Source organism: Sylvia atricapilla, chromosome 10 (genome assembly GCF_009819655.1).
Source record: "Sylvia atricapilla isolate bSylAtr1 chromosome 10, bSylAtr1.pri, whole genome shotgun sequence".
Classification (NCBI taxonomy): Eukaryota; Metazoa; Chordata; class Aves; order Passeriformes; family Sylviidae; genus Sylvia; species Sylvia atricapilla.
The window spans coordinates 19,776,110-19,796,535 of NC_089149.1; the positions used below are offsets into that span (position 1 = coordinate 19,776,110).

Consider the following 20,426-nt stretch of genomic DNA (forward strand, 5'->3'; position numbering starts at 1 on the left):
ATCAAATCTGCCTCTGTATTAGACACTGTAAAGACTCAGGTCCAAAACAGACGCTGAGGGGGAACAACAGCGGTCACCAAACAAACCTCATGTTTGCATTTGCAGAATGATCTGTGAGGAAGCTCAGCACAGACTTCAGATCAAACACCAACTATCATAAGAAAACCAATATCAGTATCTAACAACGTGTGAGGTTCAAAGACTTGGTTATAACCTCACATGCAATTAACTCTGAGCATTTTAAGGAATTATGGCCCTTCAGTTTTGTCAACAGTGGCTTGTACTAGGTGGCACTTCAAAGGGACACGAGCTCTGTGGCCACCAGCTCCTGAATCTCAGCTGACAGACAGGATCACTTCACTCTGCAGAGGTAACTGTGTTCAAATCCAGCTGCAACAACACATACTGCTAGTTTAGGTCATCCATGAATCCCTCCAAAAAGGCCATACTAAAGGAAAAATACACTCACCTTATTTTCAGCTACTAGAAATTGGCACAAGATAAAATGATTCACTGGGTTAATGATTTTTTCATTTTTAATCACAACTGTGCAGGCACTGGTATGTATCAATAATAGAAAAATTAAAAGGTTAAAAACAGCGTACAGTTTAGCACAGCAGGCAACATTTGAACAGAAACACATAGTTTTAATTTGCTTTGAAGTTTAAAGCAATCCAAACAAAAAGTTAACTATATAAATACAGAGTAAATGCACATAGTTTACAGCCAACTACATGTATGCAAGAATAATAGCAAACCTCACATGAGTACTGAAGTATTCTCAATCTGTCATCTGTGAGTGTTTGGCTATGACTCTGAGGGCATAGTTATGTTCACATATGCAGGGTAGGCAGACTCTTAAATAGAAGAACTGAAAAAACTTACATAACTCAGTTTTAACAGACAGAAAATTGAAAAAAGTAGTACATTTACCTAGGCACACTTCAGCATTCAGCTTGTTTTCCAAATCTGAACAGTTTAAACAGGAAGCAACATTTATAAAGGCTCTCCACTCTTGTGTCTGGAAGCATTCTTTTACAATGATGCAGTCTGAGGAATGTTGCAGACGTGTAAGAAAAACAGACTATCAGAAACTCATTAACACCTCAATCAGCAAGGGAAGATGCGGAGTGCGTTACGTAAACAGAGATGGGGCAGCGTTAATGGATAAGCGGACAGGCGATGTCTCGGTTACAACTACAACGACCAAAAAACTCCACAGCTCCCTCGCGTAAGCCCGCTTCCAGCCGCGCAGAGCGGCAGCGGGCCAGCCCCAGCGGATGTCGCCGTGCAGCTCAGCCTGTCCCCGCACAGCACGGCAGGGCCAGGAGGCGCTCCGGGCCGGCATTCCCGCCCCGCTTTTCCCAGGCTTCTCCTGCCGTGGGTGCCGCGGGGGGCGCGCCGCCTGCCGGCCCCGCCGTGCGCCGGCCCCGGCTCCCAGCACAGCCAGGGAAAGGAGCCACGGGCTCACCGCACAGCCTCTCCTCTAGCGCACACACGTGGGGCGGAAATACAGGACACCCAAATGCAAATCAAGACGGTCAAGTTTAAATGCACCGCTTTCAGCTCTGCAGGTAAAGATTTTATTGAATGAAGCATCTTGTTATTCTGCTTGAGTTTTTATAATAAATATCAAGAAAGCTATATAAATAATTTAAAGATCTTTGGGAAATATATCAGAGGTAATTTTGCGGATACTTGTAGTTTAAAAAGAATGAAAAATCCCAAGAAATTTTTGGGTTATGTTTGGTTATGCAAAGGAAGCCAAAACAACCACCCCTGAAGTTTAAAACAAAGCTGGAACGCCCTTTAAAGAGGTGGAGTAATAAGCTGATTGTCTGCTTTTAGCTGTCATCTCCCATATTCAACTGCACTTGTTAAAATGTCCTGCTTATCAACTCCAGGGGCTCTGCCCTTACCCAGAGAAGGCACACACACAGTACCCAGGAATGGGAGACAAATACAGAGCCAAGGGACAATGTATCCCAACAGAGGGGGGAAACTCCCATGAAGCCCAGGCTGCTCCAAGTGTTCGCTGTATTCATCAACTCCACAGCTCAGTATGGTCTCTGCCAGTTTAAGTTTTGGCTATGACTGAGCAATCTAGATAACCTGAAGAGTGACCCACTTTCTACATCACAAAAATTACAGTAAGTCACTATTCCAGCATTTATTTATCTGAACAAAAGCATGACATCAAATCTTAGGTCAGCCATAAATACTCCAGTCTTTTCCTAGAGAGATCACTAGAAAAAGCCCGCTTTAAAACACATTTCAGCACTCCTTTCACTTTGAGACAATTGAGTTCACCGTGGTCACCCCTCAGACCATGCTATGTCTTTAAAAAGGGAACATTTTCCAAGCAGGGAAGTCAATATAGCACTGCAAGGTCGATGTACTTTCTATGGGTGGCTTTTAGAGGATGAGCAAATTAACACAGAGAAATTACATGAAATACTCAAACACTGACACTGTGTGGAGAACATGACAAGGGTCAAAATAAAGGAAAGCAAATGAGAAAAACCCAGACTGATTGTTCTGCAAACTTTGAGTTTTTACATGGAGCCTACAGAACCACTGCCACAGAGATGCTATGAATTTACAGCATAAATTCCTGCACAACTTACACAGAAACCACCTGCTTTGTTTAAAACCAAACTGCATGTTTCAAACACAGTTTGATTCCAGATAATCAGTAAGAGGAAAAAAAGTCCTAAGCCCTAAGAAGGCCGCAAAGTGCATAAGAAGTCATTCTTAAAATAAAGCCATTGCACATGATGCACAGTTCAAGTGTACTGCAGTACCAGACTGGAAGAGCCAAGAGCACAGTTCTGTCCATGCCAGGGCAGCAGCATTTATATGGAGAAAGCTATTGACCCAAATTTATAAATGATCATCTTCCTCATAAGGAAAATGGATGCAGACTGAGAAGATATCTGTCTGGAAAGCTGTAAAAATTCCTGTAACATTCAACTGCTTGACACTCCAGTTGCATGACTTTGCAAAATTCTGTAATTTATGACAGAATAAACCAGCTAAGCCTCACTGCTGAATGCAGGGCATTATTTTGCAATTGGCTTACAGAACAAAACCAATTCCTGAAAAATCAGACAATGTGGAGGACAAGGTTATATAGCTCATCTACTGAGCTCAAGCTGACAGAAGTGATACAGCAATTATCAGGGGGAAAGCTTTCAAGAAAATATCATTTACAATTTCTCCATCCTTCTGCACAGAGCCTGTCTGCACTGACAAGATCTATCACAGCTTCAGCTGGTTTCAGCTATCTGCTCACCCTAGCCATGGTGATATGTGCTCTCCCCCAGTACTCCCATATAAATACTGGTAACCCAAGGCAGGATTTGCCAGATACTTAAGGGTAATACAGCTTGTGCTTAAGCAGCATGACACTATCTGAGTGAATCCTGTCTTCACAAAGGGGAGGCTGGACTAGTTGAGATTTCTCATCACATTTCAAATCCTTAAAAAAAGCTATAAAGTAGTATTCAGAAACTTCTTCCTTAGCTGGTGAGCGACCTGAACAGGTTGGCAAGGAAAACTGATGATACAAGACAATGTTCCATAGGCCTCTCTCACTTAAGAAAAGTTCCAGAAAATAAAAAGGATGATGCAGCAGGACCAGAAGTCCACATACACCAACGTTAACAGATTGATAACCTGAAGAGTTAACAATCAGACCCTCTCTCACTAACCTACAACACTGCTCAAACATCAAGGAAAATAAAAAGAACAATCAAAACCAAAAAGCTACAACAGGTATCACCTTTTGTAGTGAAGAAAGAACTGTTCTAGGTCCCTGCACCATATTTATCTTGAGGTAGCAACATGGAAAACTTTACACACTTACCACTACCTCAGTCTCTTTATAAATCTTCAGAGCAACTAAATGGAAGTTTCATGTATAGAAAGCTATAAAAGTACTGTCTTGCCCATTCCTCCAACAGGTTACTATGCAGTAAAACAAAACAAAAATGATATAGTTGAGAGCAATCACTAAGAGATGGTAATAGGACTGCCCAGGAACATTTCATGTCCCCTCCCTCACCCATTGGGTCTCTGAAGATGACTCAATGGCTTTGTCTAGATTAACAGATGCAAAGAAAATAATTCTGAATTAAGAGATGTATGAAGGCATTCTCTAAGGGGCAGTTCCCATTTGTCACGTCGACATGAGACCACACAATAAAGGCAGCAAAATTACTCAGAGTTGCCCACAATCAACCTTCTGTTTTGTCCACAGTTGCTTGTTCCTGATCCAACATTCCTTTTGCCCACCACATTGGCATTGACATTCAGTGGTCCACTCCAGTCTTCCCATCTTCCACCTTCTTCCACCTTGTCACACTGCTATCCATCAAGTAAGTAGACTACAACTTCATAGGTGGACATCATGATAGCAGTGTTTGGAATCTGTCTGATCAGGTGTGTAGTTAACCCTCGGTAAAGGGAGCCATACCCTTCCTCTCGTACAAGCAAAGAGAGTGTCTGGAAGAAAGATCTGTATTTTGTTCCCTCTTCTCTTAGTCTTGTTCGCACAACCTCTGTACAAAGAAAACCAATGGAAAAAAAAGAAAAATTGAGTGGTTACCTTCAGCACTTTTCATTCTTTTTCCCCAGCATCTGATCAGGGATTTTTACATAAAAATACCCCTCCCCAAGTTCTCAATCTCACAACGCCTCTTTAAAGAAAAGAGGAGGAAGATGAACAGAGAAGCAAACAAGTACGTGCAAGAAGAAAGCAAGTATTAGATATTTGACTAAACAAGGCAAATTGATTTGCTTAGCTACAATCCAGAGGAGGACTGTTGCTTGGGCTTACATTTTAGCTCAGAAATTGACATTAGTCCAGTACTTAGTTCATTAACAAACAATATACACACAATTACTTTGCAGGAAGATCAAGTGCAACTGACACAAACTAACAGCCTGTTTCCCTAGAAGGGGGGACAAGAACTTGCTGGCACATTATGGAAAATTGCTGAGTATATGGAAAGATTCCAACTAAAAGTACCACTTTGAGAACCTTGGGCCATACCCTGGCAAATCCCTTGGCAAAATGAACATTGCCTAAGAAAAGGTCATGCTGGCTATCCACTGTAAAGCACTTCCATTTCTGAATACTATACTCACGTTGACCTGCTAAATCTGCTATTTAGACAGAAAAATATTTCTTGAGCAACTAAACCAAAGTTGGCTACAAATCCCACTGAGAAGGCTCCCTTTGATGGAGCTGACTCAAGGCCTCAGCTGCACATGTCCCACTTACCATGGGGATATGCTATTGACGTTGCACATGTTTTGGAAGTGGCAGCAGCCATCATCATGCGAACAAAGTCCGATGCTTCTTTTGCTGACTCATCCTCATTGTCCATGGCAGAAGCAGTCTTATACTCCAGTAATCTCTTCTTAATACTCTCATAAATGACAAAGTGAATAACAGTCTCAGATATGCCAGCGTAGGATGCGGACATTCCCCGGTAAAAGCCTTTGAAGCCATCCAGGCGATAAACTTTGCGGACACACTCAAAAGCGCTCATCCGCTTTTCTCCACGATTCCTAAAAAGGAGAAGTCCAAATATCAACTGGTGCAACCAGTGAGACTGGAAAATAATTAAAACAGATTTGTAGTGATGAGAAGACCTAGGAAATAGCCAACACTGATGCTGAGGGGCTCCAAGTCACTTGACAGTCTCAAAGGCCTTCAGCACTTAACACAGGTAAAGCACTACACGGAGTCCAAGCCAAACTTCACACACTGACTAAAGAAAAAGTACCACAAAGAAACGTTGAGCAGCTTTAGGCCTCCCCAACTCTTGTGCAATAAAGGACTAAACTGCTGGGAAACTCTCAAATGGGCTATCCATGTCAGCAAGTCATAAGAAAAATGGCCATTTCCTTTTGCATAATGGATTTACCCTAATTGTTGCCTCAGTAAAGAGCTCCACAGTATTCAGGGCTAAGAGTTGAAATAGTAGCCCTCAGCATTACAGCTCTCAGCAAACAACTGGCGCAGCAACCAGTCCAACACTGGCAGCTGTTATTTGATTGAACTAAGCCTCTGCTGATGTCATGGAAAATGCTCATTAGACATACCTGTTTCAACAGTATTTGGCAAATGAAGTTTTATTCCCATTTTGAGCTTGCTGACAGAATTGAGTTGTGCATACTGAAGTAGAACACTGTACACAACTATGCAAACCCCTGACAACCCTGCATGAAATGTGCTTCACTACAGCTGCAAGCGCAGGCACACGGATTGTGCCAGCAGAGGTCTGAGTGAGCAAGTCACAGAATGAAACAGCAGATAACTCATATGGACACATCATATGGCATCATACCAGTCTCTCCCTACAGGTCTAAATAGATGGGAATAAAGAGGTCTGTCTTCTTTCCTATTTGCATAAAATTCTACTTTCATTACAAATTTCACAATAAACCATTTCTGTACTCAATTCTATGGTAAGCTGAAACAATTTATTGACTATCCCTTGTAAGGACAATTCTTGTTTTTCATCCATGAAAGAAGTCTTTCCCTTTTTATAGGCTAGAACCCACTGGCTGTAAAAAAATAAGCCAGAACAGAAAAAAACCCAACAAACCCTGAGCATGTTTAAAGCCTTTTTCTAAACAGCTGCTATAATACTGACTCCGTATTTCAGGAATGTTTAGCTCAACAGTTAAAGAGAATGTATTACTGAATGAAAATGTAAGCATGTGGTTGACAGAACATGATTTTTATCAAACTGTTAACCTTGTAACTCATTCCAAACTTGCTGGTGAGTCTACTACAGTGCCTCAAGCCTGTCTCAGAATAAACTAAACAAGAGAAGTGATAGTGTCACTTGTAGAGAGACCAGCATTAACTTTCCAGATCTGAAATGCTGAATGTTTAAGATTTCATTCTATTTTGGAGCGCAGAACAGATTCAGAACAATTGAGTACAATGTTATCACAGCAGTGAGGTTTCCTATTGTCAATTTACCTTGCATCAAGCTGCAATCGTGTCTTTACCAACCAAATGGGATTAGTAGTTGTGATCGCAGTAAAGCCTAAAAATGTAAAAATAACAAAATTAGATGTGATAATACCACAAGAACAACTGCATCTAAGTTCCAAATGCACACGGTAAGGTACAGTGGATGCAAAAACTCGGACTATACTGATTTTTCTGAAGTCCCCATTTTACTGACATTTTGTGAATCCATACAGCCAATGAACACTTAGATTTTAAATTTTACATTAATATTGAGTAAGTTTGATTCTCAGCAAGAGATACCCCATATAAAATAAGCCAAATTTAGTACAGTTCTCTGCCTATCTAATACCAACCCTCTTTTGACACCACAGAACAGCAATGCCAACTAGACAAGGATCAGCCAATTGGGCAAAAAAGTCAGTAAGAATGCATTGCAGAGACAGCAATAGCAATTTGAGATGCTATAAAGCATGGCCTCAATTTACTTTGTTACCTGAAATACAATCCGAGTTTAAAAGCATGCAGACTGAATAAATACTACTTTTGGTGCAGTTAAAAGGCATTTATTACTGTAAATTAAGTGACCTTTTAATACTGAACTATAAAGAGCAGTTATATTTGAGTGCTAATCTTTTATTTAGTATTCAAAGCAGAGATTGTTGGCTGGCCTTGGAATACTTTTACAAGCATATGAGTGTTTAAATTGTTAAAGTAAATACTATGAGTTCTAACTATTCAGACAGACAGCTACTACTCAGGCTTGCATAAGGGCTAAGGGTTAAAGCTTTGATTTTCAGTCCACTAAAGAAAACAGAAGAAAAAGAAAAAAGGAAACAAACAAGAAAATAAAAGGAAAAAGAAAAAAAAAAGAAGTAAGAATCACTCTTACTTCTGCACAACTGTGGAGAGAAAGAGAGAAAGCAGAGTGAAAGTAGCTCTGAAACAAAATTAAACTAAAAAAATCATCTCAAGCTGTAATACCACACATGCACCATCAATGAGGTGTCATGTCTGCAGGAGAGAACAGGAAAAGGGAAAAGCTGGAACATGGCCAGGCAAGAGATGATAAATTTAGACACTTGCTCTCTAAGTGACACACATGGCTGGTATATAACTACAAAGACATACTGCCCTCCTGCAAGGGGACGGACGGGGTGTGTGGGGAAGGACAGGGTTACCTTGTTCAGTGCATGGCTGGGGCACAGCACTTATCCAGCAACAGGCTATTGATAAGTTCATTTATCAGATCAGTAACAGCTCACAGAAATAGCTTTAGCAGAACTGGTTGCATACATGCTACTCCTGTTCAATCACAATCTACATTTACATTGCACACAAAGGTCTGCAATACTCAGAAATGCCAGGGGATCTTAACTGTTCTAAGGTTTGTGCCCACCCCCAAAGCTTAAACAGGTCATTATGGTTTTCAGGTCAAGTTCTAAAAACAAATTATCAGATTTGGCAGCAACCAAGACTGAGCTAGTTTTCTACACCAAAAGAATAAAAACAGATTGGAGGCTTCTGTTCAATTTCCTGATTAAACAGATTTTTAAACTGACTCAAACTTCATAACTAAGCAACTTGCTGTGATAGACAATAAAGGTTTGGAGTTGACTTTTTTTCTGATTTACTACTAATTTTTCCTCTATCTCAGTACTTATATAACCACCATATGATGGAGTGAAATCCTAACAAGCCAAGAGTTTTAGATCTCAATTTCATGGAGGTAAATAATGATATAAAAACTCAAAGCACTGGGGAACTACTTTGCCGTAACAAGGCATGGGATGTTTTTAAAACCACATGTGCAAAACAGGCTCTGTAGCTCAAGTAGCCACAGCCTGTCAGACCTGTGACTAAATGTCACAGAAACTCCGCTGATTCCAATAGTGTTTGAGCCCAAGTTCAACTACACTGAAAGAAAACTTCCTTCTTGGATGTTTTTATTTCTTTACACTGGCACTAATAAAGTTTTAAATTTGTTTGACTTCCGATCAGAATCTTTGTGGCATGAAGTGAATTAGGAAATGCACAGAACTGAACCAAGGCTTTGAAATAAGGTGGGGAAAAAAATCACTGACTTTCCCTACGAACACATCTTCCAGGAAAGACTCCTCTAAAAACCAAAATTAATTCTTAAGTCTCTCCTAGTTCTTAAATACAAGTGAAGAAAGCCAAAAGGCCTTTTGCACTCCTATTTAAGTTGCACATATTGGAATTTTGTAAGTCTTAGACCGTAACATTCAGTTTTTCTCCTTCAACTCAGAGTGTCTGCAAATTCAAAATCTGGAACAGGCAATGCAGTGGCTGAGTGACAGCAGTGATTGTTTCCACTCAGCAGCAGCCTGATACTTCTAGGCTGGCTGGGAACAGCATATTGGAAATTTCCAGTGGAAAGTGGTTGGCACAGGATGCAGCCCCTACTCCACTCAGCTGCACTCCTGGGGTCACTCCAAGCATTATTTAAATGCATCTCCAACAGTAGGATCAGACACTCAGCAACATGGCAAATATTTTTCCTCATGGCTGTCACAGGCCTGAGTTGACAGTTCAAACTGAAGTTTTCAAATGAAAGGGCCTTCAATAATCCAGGTTTCAAGATGAGATAACTGCAGGTCAATTTTTACAGCTAATGTAGCAAATGCAGTTAGTGAAGAAGAAAAAATAATTAAGACTTGAGAGATGCTGACACCAAGGAAAGCCCTCCAAAACATGGAGCATACCATTTGGGGTCCTTGAGAAGATAAACTTAGATATTTAAATACAGAAAATCTGTAGCAAAAATATTTGGTAAAACAAACTTTGGGAGCTTTCAACAGCTGCCATGAAGCTCCATCAATTGTTTCCTTTTTTCTTTTTAAAGGCCTCAATGATCTTTGTAACACTGCACAATGCCCTATCAATGTGTTGCACCCTCAAGAAAGATCCCAGATACACAGCAAGTAGAGATAAATTTGGCAACACTACAAACTCCTGCAGTTTTATTGTACCCCAGTTTCACACAATTATCTCAATCTACTTTTTTGCTATCCCAGCTACTGACAGGTAAGATCCCAGGTATTCCTATTATGCATCATATTTCAAAGGATAGGGTTGGTGCTTTTTAATCTATGAACTAATGTAATTGATACAGACACATGTGAATATGGAATGATGAATTAAAATTTAAAAGTAGTAAAATAAAAACAAACCAAAAGAGTAAACAGAAAGAGACAGAAAGGATTATATACACATATTAAAAAAGAAAAAGAAGAGGTCTTTGAAATAAATGTGACAACAGAGAATATCAGCTGCAGCATTTTAAAGGCAGCTCTGGAACACTTGGAAAAAATCCCCCAAAATGCCTTGTTAACCCAGAAGGGGCTTTCAGTTAGCCAAAGCTAAGGACAGTAGCAGCTCTCAGTGAAAGGTATTTCCTACCTTTCCCTGAAGGGCACAGGAAAAAAAAAAATAAAAAAAATCACTCTATACAGAGTTAAGGAAAAGTGATGTTTTTGTACAATGCACATCATCTGAGTTCAAGCTAGAAGTGTCTTTCCCCTTAGGTGGTTTATTCAATAGATATCACAAACCCAATGTGTGGTTCTTACACTAGAGGCTGCAAGAGACGCTCAGTTCAGTACTCACGAGGTTTAAGTTAGTCCATATTGCTGCAGGAAGTGACCTGCGGAGGGGGAGCATGAGATGACACGATCTCACTCTTTTCACGGGAGAAATGTACAGTAAATGCCTAAAATAGACACAGGCTTTTCTGTATCATAACAACAAGCAGTGACCTCATCAGACACAAGTGTACAAATCAAATCCCAGCGGAAGGATTTGTCAGTTATTGGGAAATCTAACTGTTTGCAGGTAAAAGTTTAGGAAAAAAAAAGAAAAATAATCAAAACAGGCCACAGATATTAAAATAGATGTGTAAAATGCACTGAGTACTGAAATTTCTGCTCATTTGCAGCAGTTAAATTTTACACCTCCAAATACTTACCTATATAGCAAATTTACAAGTCAACCCTTCTCCTTCCCCACTCCCTTGAAAATATTATTCACTAAAGCTAGCCTAGTCTTGGGATGAAAAAGATGCCTTATGAAATCCAACTTTCTAAGACTGGTGAACTAAGTATGCATTTTATTTGGTATGAATTAACTGTGTACATAGCACTAAAAACTTACAAAGTAATGTATTCTCTAAGTAATGAAGTGGTGCCAATTATTCTTCAATGAATAAATATTAATTTTTTAAAAAAAACTGCATTTGGGTTGGTTTGCCAGTAAAGTTCTAGAAAAAACAAGCAACAGCATACAAGGCAAAGTAGTTTTGCAGCAGATTTGCAACCATGTTGTCTGATTGAGGCTGTGAATCATTAAAAAAGCAAACAAGAAAGCCATACAGGAATCAAGTATCTCATTCAGTTCTCTACAGCTTTTCTTCTCTGTAGTGAGAGAGGCTGAGTGCAATGAGAAGGCAGAGTTTATAGTGAATCTGAGAATTTAGCCTAACTTGGAAATGTCCAGAAATCAATCTCTTCACACAAGCAAACACTCAGTCTTGTAGCAAGCTCAGATATATTCCCTGTCCTAGTTGGCATAAAGAGAACCAAGATATGCTGAGGAGTAAGCAAGAAGGATTGCTGAGTACTTCTTCATGTCAACACAGATATTTTAGGTATGAAGGGGGTGTTCTTCATATGCTGGAAACTAGCACAGCATTACGACAGCATTCATTTCTGTTTGCATAAGGCATCAGTTACTAATATGTAGATACTCCACTCTCCTTGGGATAAAACAAAATTAATAGAAGAATCTTAAAACCATAAATATATATTTTGAGAATGAAGAACCAGGCCTAAAACCAACCAACAAAAAAAAATTGCTTTAAATACTACTATACCTCAGCTTTTCACTCCCAAAATCACCACCTGCATAAAACAATCCTTATTTAACAATGACATCAGTCTAGCCTGAGACATGTATTAGTACGATGCAAATAAACAGAATTTAAAGTTGACTAAAGCTCACTGTTTGCAGTACTTCAATAAAACAATGCTACATTTTTTTAATGTATTTTTGCATCATTACTGTATTTTTCAACCCACAGGAAAAACTGTAAGTACAAATCCTACTTCATGGTAATTAGGTATTAAGACTTTATGAAACAGAAAGGTCATATCCAAAAAAACACCAACCCACCAAAAAACCACCAACAAAACAACAACCCTCATTTAAGATGGAATTACTCAATTCCTTACTGAAACCAATGGCAGCTGAAAAACACCAATACTGATTTTTTTTTTTTTTTGCTAATTTGGAAGTATTTATCCACCTTGCCAATTTTAAAATCTTGGGTTCCAAAGCAAACATGGCAATGATCTTCTGTATTAACCTGTCAACCAAATATGAGCTCACATTTGATCTTGCCCCTGTTATTTTGCCATTTCTTTAAGGTGATTTGCATCATACAGGAATACAAACCTTGCAGGTAAAACTGTTAATAGCTGGTTTAAGTGCATTTTCTGAAATATATTAGAATTACAAAAAAGGTTAGCACATTCCCAAGAAAGCACTGTTAATTTTAACTGCAGAGTCCTTTTCATGTATCAGAATAACACCAGAACAGAGAATTGAAATGTTGTTTGTCAAAGAACCTGAGAATTTCTGTACTGCACAGTGCCAAGACCTATGGTGTGAGCCTGCACTGAGCATTCTGGTTCACTGACTGACGTTTAAAAACACAACTGCAAAACCTGGGAAGTATGAGAAGGTTAACAGCCCCAAGAGCTGATCAATGTTAAAGAAAACTTGTACACAAAAGTCAGTAAAGACAAACAACAATTAAGGCTCAAATCCATTTCCCCAGTCTACTGCAGCTGTATGGACAAATGCACAACACCAACCTTCTGGAAGGGAAGCAGCTACAGAGCTCCATGACAAACTACAGCCTGAGGCTGCAAACACTCAGGCAAAGGCACTACAGCACATCTCCATAAATGTGCTTTACTGAATGAGGGTAGGAGCTTCCAAAGATGAGGAACACTCAGAATCTTCACTTGTCTGCAGCACTACACAAGATGCACAAGTTATCTTCAATTGAGGACAGATTTGTTTACATCGCCCACATTCCCCTGCCCCCAAAATAAAGGCATTTTTTATTCCCTTGACAAGGACCTGAAGACTCTTCATCTTTCTTGATGCAATTAACTGATTAAGATGAACTCTTCATTAAATCCTCTTCCATCCCATTCCCTAGGCTGTTCACCTACAAACAAAACCACTCACTTCTAGACGACAAAAAAAAAACCAAACACTGCATTGTCCTTGTCTGACTTGGGCAAAATAAAAGAGCTCCTCTTTAAAGATTAAAAACTGTCACAACATTTCATGTGCCAGAGAGGAACATTAGTGTCATTTATGTATAAAGCTGGCAATGTTACTTATATTTTATATGCTATATAAAATCTCTATGTATCAGATTATTAGCAAGTATTAAATAGAAAACTAATCCTACTGCTTATTCTGACATCACACCTTTATCAGTCCATTCCACATTGCTGGTACTCACATTCTACAGATTGGTTGTAAAATTTGATGGGACTTAGAAACTTCATCAATTAAACTGTCAGAATTCATCTGTAAAGTGCCCATGGACTCTAAAAAAACCTAAACGCTGGTTTTTGTGTGGGAAAAGCACAGGCAACAATAGATAAAGTGCTGCCAACTGAAGTTTTGATTTTCCCAGCACAAGTCCATGACCATAACTCAGCTCAGTTGCCTTTAACTCCCCCTTGTTAATGATTCCAAAGCACAGAATATATAAATTAAGCAACCAATATTTGTAGCTACTAAAATACACCGAAGTGACACTGCAGATAAAAAAATAGGAATTATTTCTACAGAGATAAAAACACATGAAAACTATGAAAAATCTGCTCTTCTCTGACTCTTTAGTGGTAGAACAAACTTCGCATAGACTGGTATATGAACAAAGGCGGGGGTGTTACATATAATTTACACAAATAACTGCAGGCACATTTCTGAAAAACAAACATAAGTCAAACATACAAAGCTGTAGCAAAAAGTGGTCGTAAAAAAAACTTATTATGAAGAATCAAACCAGAAGTCAGTGCAAATGCAGTTTACAGCTTACCGAGCAACAAGTTACTGTTTTGAAAGGTTACATTTTTCATTTCACAAATTTACAACTGAAAAAGCAGGCATGCAAGCTTTCTAGAGTAGGCTGGTCACACACACAGTTATTTATCACTTAGTGTACATATATTCTCCAGAGAGCCTGTTTAATGAGAGGCCAAGGCAGATAATCATTAAAAAGACATCATTCAATTACTAAGCATGTTCTGTTTTGTTGGGGTTTTTTTTTCCGTACTTATTGTCACCTCTCATTTGCAGATATGACTGTAGGATGAAGCTAAAAAGTTACAGATCCTTACCTGCCACACCAGCTGAAATCATGTGTACCTGGGTAGAATCTGGATTGAAAATATTGTTCAACTTTTCCTTGCAATTTGAGTAAGCAGCAAAATATATTGCTCTAAAATTAGAACAAAATCCAAGTTATGTTATGTTTTACGTTTCAAAATCCTCAACAAGCAGTGCCATTAACTTCGCTGACTGAAGATTACCTTGGGCTCAAACTTCCTTCCTCAGTAAAGAAACACTCAAGGATTAACTCTTGCAAAGTAGCAGGACTCTGGTACGAGTGGAAATGCACAATCTAAACATGACACTTGAACTTTTTCTTCCACACAACCACTCCAATTACCAATTAGTGAGGGGAAGGACGGATAGTTTGAAATACAGTAGCGATTTTTGTGACACTAGGAAGCTCAGCCAGGGAAGAAAAACACTGAAAAACTTTCAGTATTCTTCAACATTAACAACAGAACAAGCTTCCAAATGGACCAAAACTCATTTCAAGAGTAGGACAATTTGAAGAGAACTAGCAATTATGTAGCTTCTTAAAGAAAACAAACAACATTCTTTTACTTCAGCATTTAAGATTTAAATGTTGATAACTTGACATTATAAATATTTATACTTTAAATGCTAGAACAGCTGCGATACACATTTTGTTTCCAGAGTTCTGTATTTATAATAGACACTGATTTTTGTCTCTGAATACACCATGAAAACTGTTTTAAACTTGCACTACACCTGTTTGTGAGCTGGTATCTAAACAAAGCTAGACAAAGTCAGCATCCCAATTCAATATATTACAAAGAATGGTTGGTTTTGCTCATTAAAGCTAAAAAACTTATTTTAAGCACACATACATCACATTTCAGGCTGTAACTCAATTGTTTTAAATCCACAGACAACCCTCTGTAAGAAAAAAAAATGAATGTGCCACTCTTCCCAAGCAGAACATTAACCTCATTAGCTGTGCAAACGTGTTTTTCTTTATTACAAAGAAGATAAAGTGCTTGCTTTATGGGTGTAATTTTTAAAATGGAACCTGAACTCAGTTAAGTACATGGGATGTGTTATGAAATATGTTTCTCTGCAGCTTATTTAAACAAAGAGCTGATGTTAAATCCACTTAGCTAATGCTTAATTGAAATGAAGTACTGGTTGAAGACAGAATCAGCCAGAGGGAAATGAAGACATGCTAATAAATAAGGTTTACACACTACATCAAGTGGACATTTTTGGTATGGTGGATGGGAGGCAACAAGCTAAGTATTCCACTTAGGGGAAGAACCAAAGGGAAACAAGATTTAACATATAATTAACTGAAAAGAAATAGATTTTTTTTTTTCTACTAAAGATATTCTTCATGGAGAATAGTCACTTATGCAATGGATCCCATTCCTGGCTAAAAACTGCTATTAAAGTGATACCAATATTGAAGATTCGACAGAATAGACTGGTCTATTGTACAAAAACACAGGCTCTCCAGACTAGGAAGTGTTGATATCCCATAGGTGTCAAGAACAAAAATGCTACTTGGTTTACTTCAGCTTTTCCAAAGAGTGATGCTAAAGCTAGTGATCAGAAAACACCTCTGATATTCCTAAATCCTAAAAAAATTGCTAAAATAAAGATAATCTAATTCCTTCATGAAGTTTTTTTTCTTATTTATGCAGAGGATCTAAAGAACATTACCTCACCAAATCTAAAACTCATTATACAATATTTTTCAGAAACATCCGAATACCTCAAACCAGACAAGTTAAAATACTCTCCAACTGAATGTGCAGGAGATAAGAATATTTTTTTGTCTCAAGAGGAAACAAGCAAAAGCAGGGCACTAAGTCGAGGAAAGAATAGAACCTTTGTGGAATATATTCCCTCTGCATAAAGGCTCTTCTCTTAAACAGAGAAGAAAAAATTATGACCGAGGAAAGAACTTCAGGTATCCTCATTCAGGCCTAAGGAATATATTACTTTTACACAGCTTTGTTTCAATACTCTTCCTACGTACTCGCCTATTTTTGGACTGAACTTCAGCTAACAGTTATGTGTAAGGATAAACTCAAACTCTGGCATAATGTGCTCCTGTCTCTGCCTGCCAGCACCAGCTGAGCAGCTGGAGTATTTGTGCTGATGCAGAGCAACAGTCAGCACCAACACCACTGCCAACTAGATCAGATTTACATCCCCGGCCCTGCACTGCCCCAGTACCCTCTGGAGCCCAGCCCACTGAGGGATCTGCTTTCTCTGGGACAGCTGGTAAGTCTCTCATCCTGCCCAGTGTCTCACACTTTTTGAGGTTCCAGAACAAGCTCCTGCTGTGCTTCAGCAGAACTCAGGAAGGAAGACCCAGTGTTTTGATGCTACAATCACATAATTGCTTCCTGAAGATGATGGGTTACCTGAAATTTAAGTCTACCCTTCTATTTTCCAAGATCCAAATTTGTAGTTTACATGTGCCATGTGCAATTCCTTAAGAATTTTTCTTTTGAAGTGGACAGAACTCTGCACAAGGGATAGCACACTATTATGCTATCATTGTAAATACTATTACAATAGCACATAGGATAAGAAATGCTGAGACAGCTGGAGCTCTAGAGCATATAAATGGCTCAGTTCCTCAGGCAAAAAAAAAGGTTACTTGCTGCTAATTAAGTATTTACAACTGCAGATGCAAAACTTGTTTCAAATAAACATTAAAGCCTTTAATGTATTTAATTTATTGTGCATGCTTGTACTTACCTGGAAGGAGCAACACCAACTAAATTAGGACCCAGCCCTCTGAACAGAGAACGAGGGCCTTCATTTTGCAAGATCATCCTAGAAAACAAGACAATACTGTAACACTCAGAGTAAAATTAAGGAATGCACCAACCACCAGAACTACATCATGTGAAAAACTTTCATAGTAACTGACAATAATACAGTGCTGACCACCAAAAAAATAGTTATTCCATAGAATCAGCATAAAAAAAACTACATTATTGCTCAACATACCATGGAAACCATAAACTAAATGCAGAAATAAGACTTGAGATCTCAAAACAGTTTAATTTCTATATATAGGAACACACACATGTGCAGAGTTGTCTGTTAGGAAGTTAAAGTAAGTGTCCCTGAATCAGGGAAAAAATAGTAAACATGGAAATGTTCCCATACATTTGGGTTGTAAATTGTTCAGGAGGCAAAAAACCTTTTTCTATGCTACAGTCCTTTCCCCACCCATCAGCTCCCAATGTTTGTGAACTTAATTTTGAGTGGGAGGGCCAGGGAGCAAAGGGCAAGAAAGGAGACAACAGAGACTTCAGAAGCCCAGTTTCACTCAGTCATTGCTGTCTGAGAGCCACTCTGAAAGATGTTGCTGTACTGCCTGTGACACCCAGCCAGGCACACCTTTGGCAATTTATTATTACCTCCTCCTCTCAAAAATAGAGAGACCTCAATATGGCTTTGCATGTGCTACCCCAGTGTGATTCCACAAGACTCCCAACAGGACATGATGTTTCATGGCAGAAGCTTGTGTCTATGACGCTGCTTTCCTATTTGCCCTGCCTTCCTCATACCCATAAAATACTGAAAGCCACTACTGAAAGCCACTTCAATCAGAAGCCCAAACTCAGCTTTATTCTTTAAGAAATGGTGATTATTTTGACTATAGCAAAAGAAAGTTGAAAACTTTAATATGAGAAGTGACCCTTCCTAGAGGCTGGCAGGGATTTCCTCCTGTCAGTTCTGAGCTGCTGCCTGTGTGCTCCTAACCAAGCACTGCTGTAGGCTGTGGAGCCAGTGGTTTTTTGGCTTTTGACTCATTCCAGAGAAGACAATCCTTACCTATCCATGCAAGGTAATTCACTGATAGTAACAGAGACAGGAGTGTAACCCTCACAGAGTCACAGCCATAGCAGAATCCTCACATCTTCTGTACCATGTCTACTACAAACACAGCTCAGGAAAAACTGCTTGGGTGGTAGCAGAGTGTACCTTTCTGCATGTGTGGAATTTGCAGGGAAGCATGGATACAAGCAGTGAGTTGAGACTTCAAACAAGGCATTATTAGTCCTTTAGTCTTGCAATATGGATCCCACATAGTTGTGGATTTTAAGAAGAGCTGAAGACCATTATGCAGCAAGGTACTCCGGCACAGTAAGAAGCTATGCATTAATATCCAGTTCTAGTGAAATCAGTCTGCCCCACAATCTAGATGCTAATCACATTGGTATTTTAAAAACTATGGTAGGACATGGGAGGAGAAACAAGGACTACCTGCATCTCATTACTGGAAACTGCTCTAGCAATTTCTTTAGAACCAGATTTAAAGTTAAGAATTAACTACATTCCCAGATGCTACAAAACAGAACCCTGTGCTTGCTGACTTAGAAACACTGGCCAAGGCACCCAAACAGTTCTGTATATTTCTTCTTCAAAGAGCTATGCAGGTTAATGACAAGTCAATTACTCAATAAAGCAAACTACCCTCGTATAAATGCCCATTTTGTTTGGCATTTCCTAACAGAACAAACAAGTGAAAGCAATCTATAGCTCTGAAGGGCATTCCAATACTATTCTGACTTCTAGTAGCTGGTTCACCATTGCTTTGCTGCTAAATCAAACTGAAAGTTTACCTTTGCTTTCACTAAGCAAAAATAAACCAGTGGTTCTGCACTTACCACTGCTATTTAGGAACACTGACACTATAATGTGTCCAGCAACATCCCAGCTTTGTGTCCATAACAATCAGCCTCATTCCACAGCAGGAATTCGAGTATTGAACACAATACTCAAAGACACCTTGGAAATACAAATTACTTGGAGCTGTCTGTCCAAGCAGATTCACCTGCCTCCCTTTTAATCCTGAATGCATTTTTATGCCTTGCAATGCTGAACCCAATTCACATGATCTGTATCCACTTAAACCACTACTTAAAAATCACTACTTAAATATCACATGTGCAATATACATGATGTGTTACACATGTATATTGCACATATAGCTTATACATTTATTCAAAGCAGCAGGAATCTCAGTGTCTTCAAAACTTAAGAATGAAGTGTACCAGGTCTATTTGCTACTTCTGGATCTACAGCCCCAGAATTTGACAGAGCAGCAAAGAGCTAAAGTGAGGTTGCACAGACAGGATTATAATGGAGGTAGTTACTGATGCTCTTCGGTTACTTCTGCATTCACAGACAGCAGCTGGAGGAGTGCCAGAGGCTGCACTGAAAATAAGACACAAACTTTTTGCACTAAAGAGCAGATCCCAGGGCTTGCACTTGTTTATTGAAAGCAGTTAAGGGCAAATCCACGGCTGGAAGAGCAGGACAAGTGCTCCATATGGCCTCAACTGACTTTCTTATGTCACATGGAGAGCCTGCACTGGGAGGCTGGTGAGATTTCCATTAGCAAGACCTCAAGTTTAAATTGTGTAAGACGAATGATGAGAAAATGTAATATGACATGCAACACAGATATTTAAGAAAAAAAGAATTTGCTTTTGTCGCCAGAGAATAGAGTCACCTGTTTTTCTGAGTTTGTTTCCTGACAGATATGCCTTTGAAGTCACCTCCATGATGCTTAAGATGCAGAAGTGACTCCGCAGCAGTCAGTTCACTGAAATTCTGGCATAATTTGCCTGAACCACTCTGCTTTTAGACTGAGTAATGTGAGCCTTGAGCACTGCACTGAATTTGCTATGACACAACCAAAGTCTGACAACTGTGAGTTAAAAATATCTAATAACAGTAAGGGCATGACAGTGACAAAGGAATCCAGTTTTATTTCCTCACTAAACAGCCCTAGTACCTTAACCAAGAGTAACTATGTCCTGGACCTATCTATTTTTTATTATCACAGTGCATTGCCATGTTATTTGGGATTTTTTAATCTTTATTGTATTTAAAGAACTTGAAACCCAGGCTTTGCATATCAGCCTTTTGACAATGGCCTGGAAGAAAGCACATCTAAGCAAAGAACAAAAGCAGCAGAAGAGACACATTCTTGTATTAC

At 39.1% G+C, this 20,426-nt stretch overlaps 1 protein-coding gene across 1 annotated transcript in view; it reads right to left on the minus strand.

Moving 5' to 3' along the window:
- Positions 1–518: 518 nt before the first annotated feature.
- The window catches only part of SLC25A36 (solute carrier family 25 member 36), a 30,337-nt gene continuing 10,429 nt past the window's right edge, over positions 519–20,426 (minus strand). Inside the window, exons 3-7 of the mRNA XM_066326243.1 lie at positions 17,165–17,242; positions 14,440–14,540; positions 7,004–7,070; positions 5,288–5,577; positions 519–4,562 (exon numbers count right to left, since the gene is read on the minus strand). Coding sequence (XP_066182340.1) covers positions 4,369–4,562; positions 5,288–5,577; positions 7,004–7,070; positions 14,440–14,540; positions 17,165–17,242 — 730 coding nt within the window. The 3' untranslated portion in view covers positions 519–4,368. The remainder of the gene's footprint in view (positions 4,563–5,287; positions 5,578–7,003; positions 7,071–14,439; positions 14,541–17,164; positions 17,243–20,426) is intronic.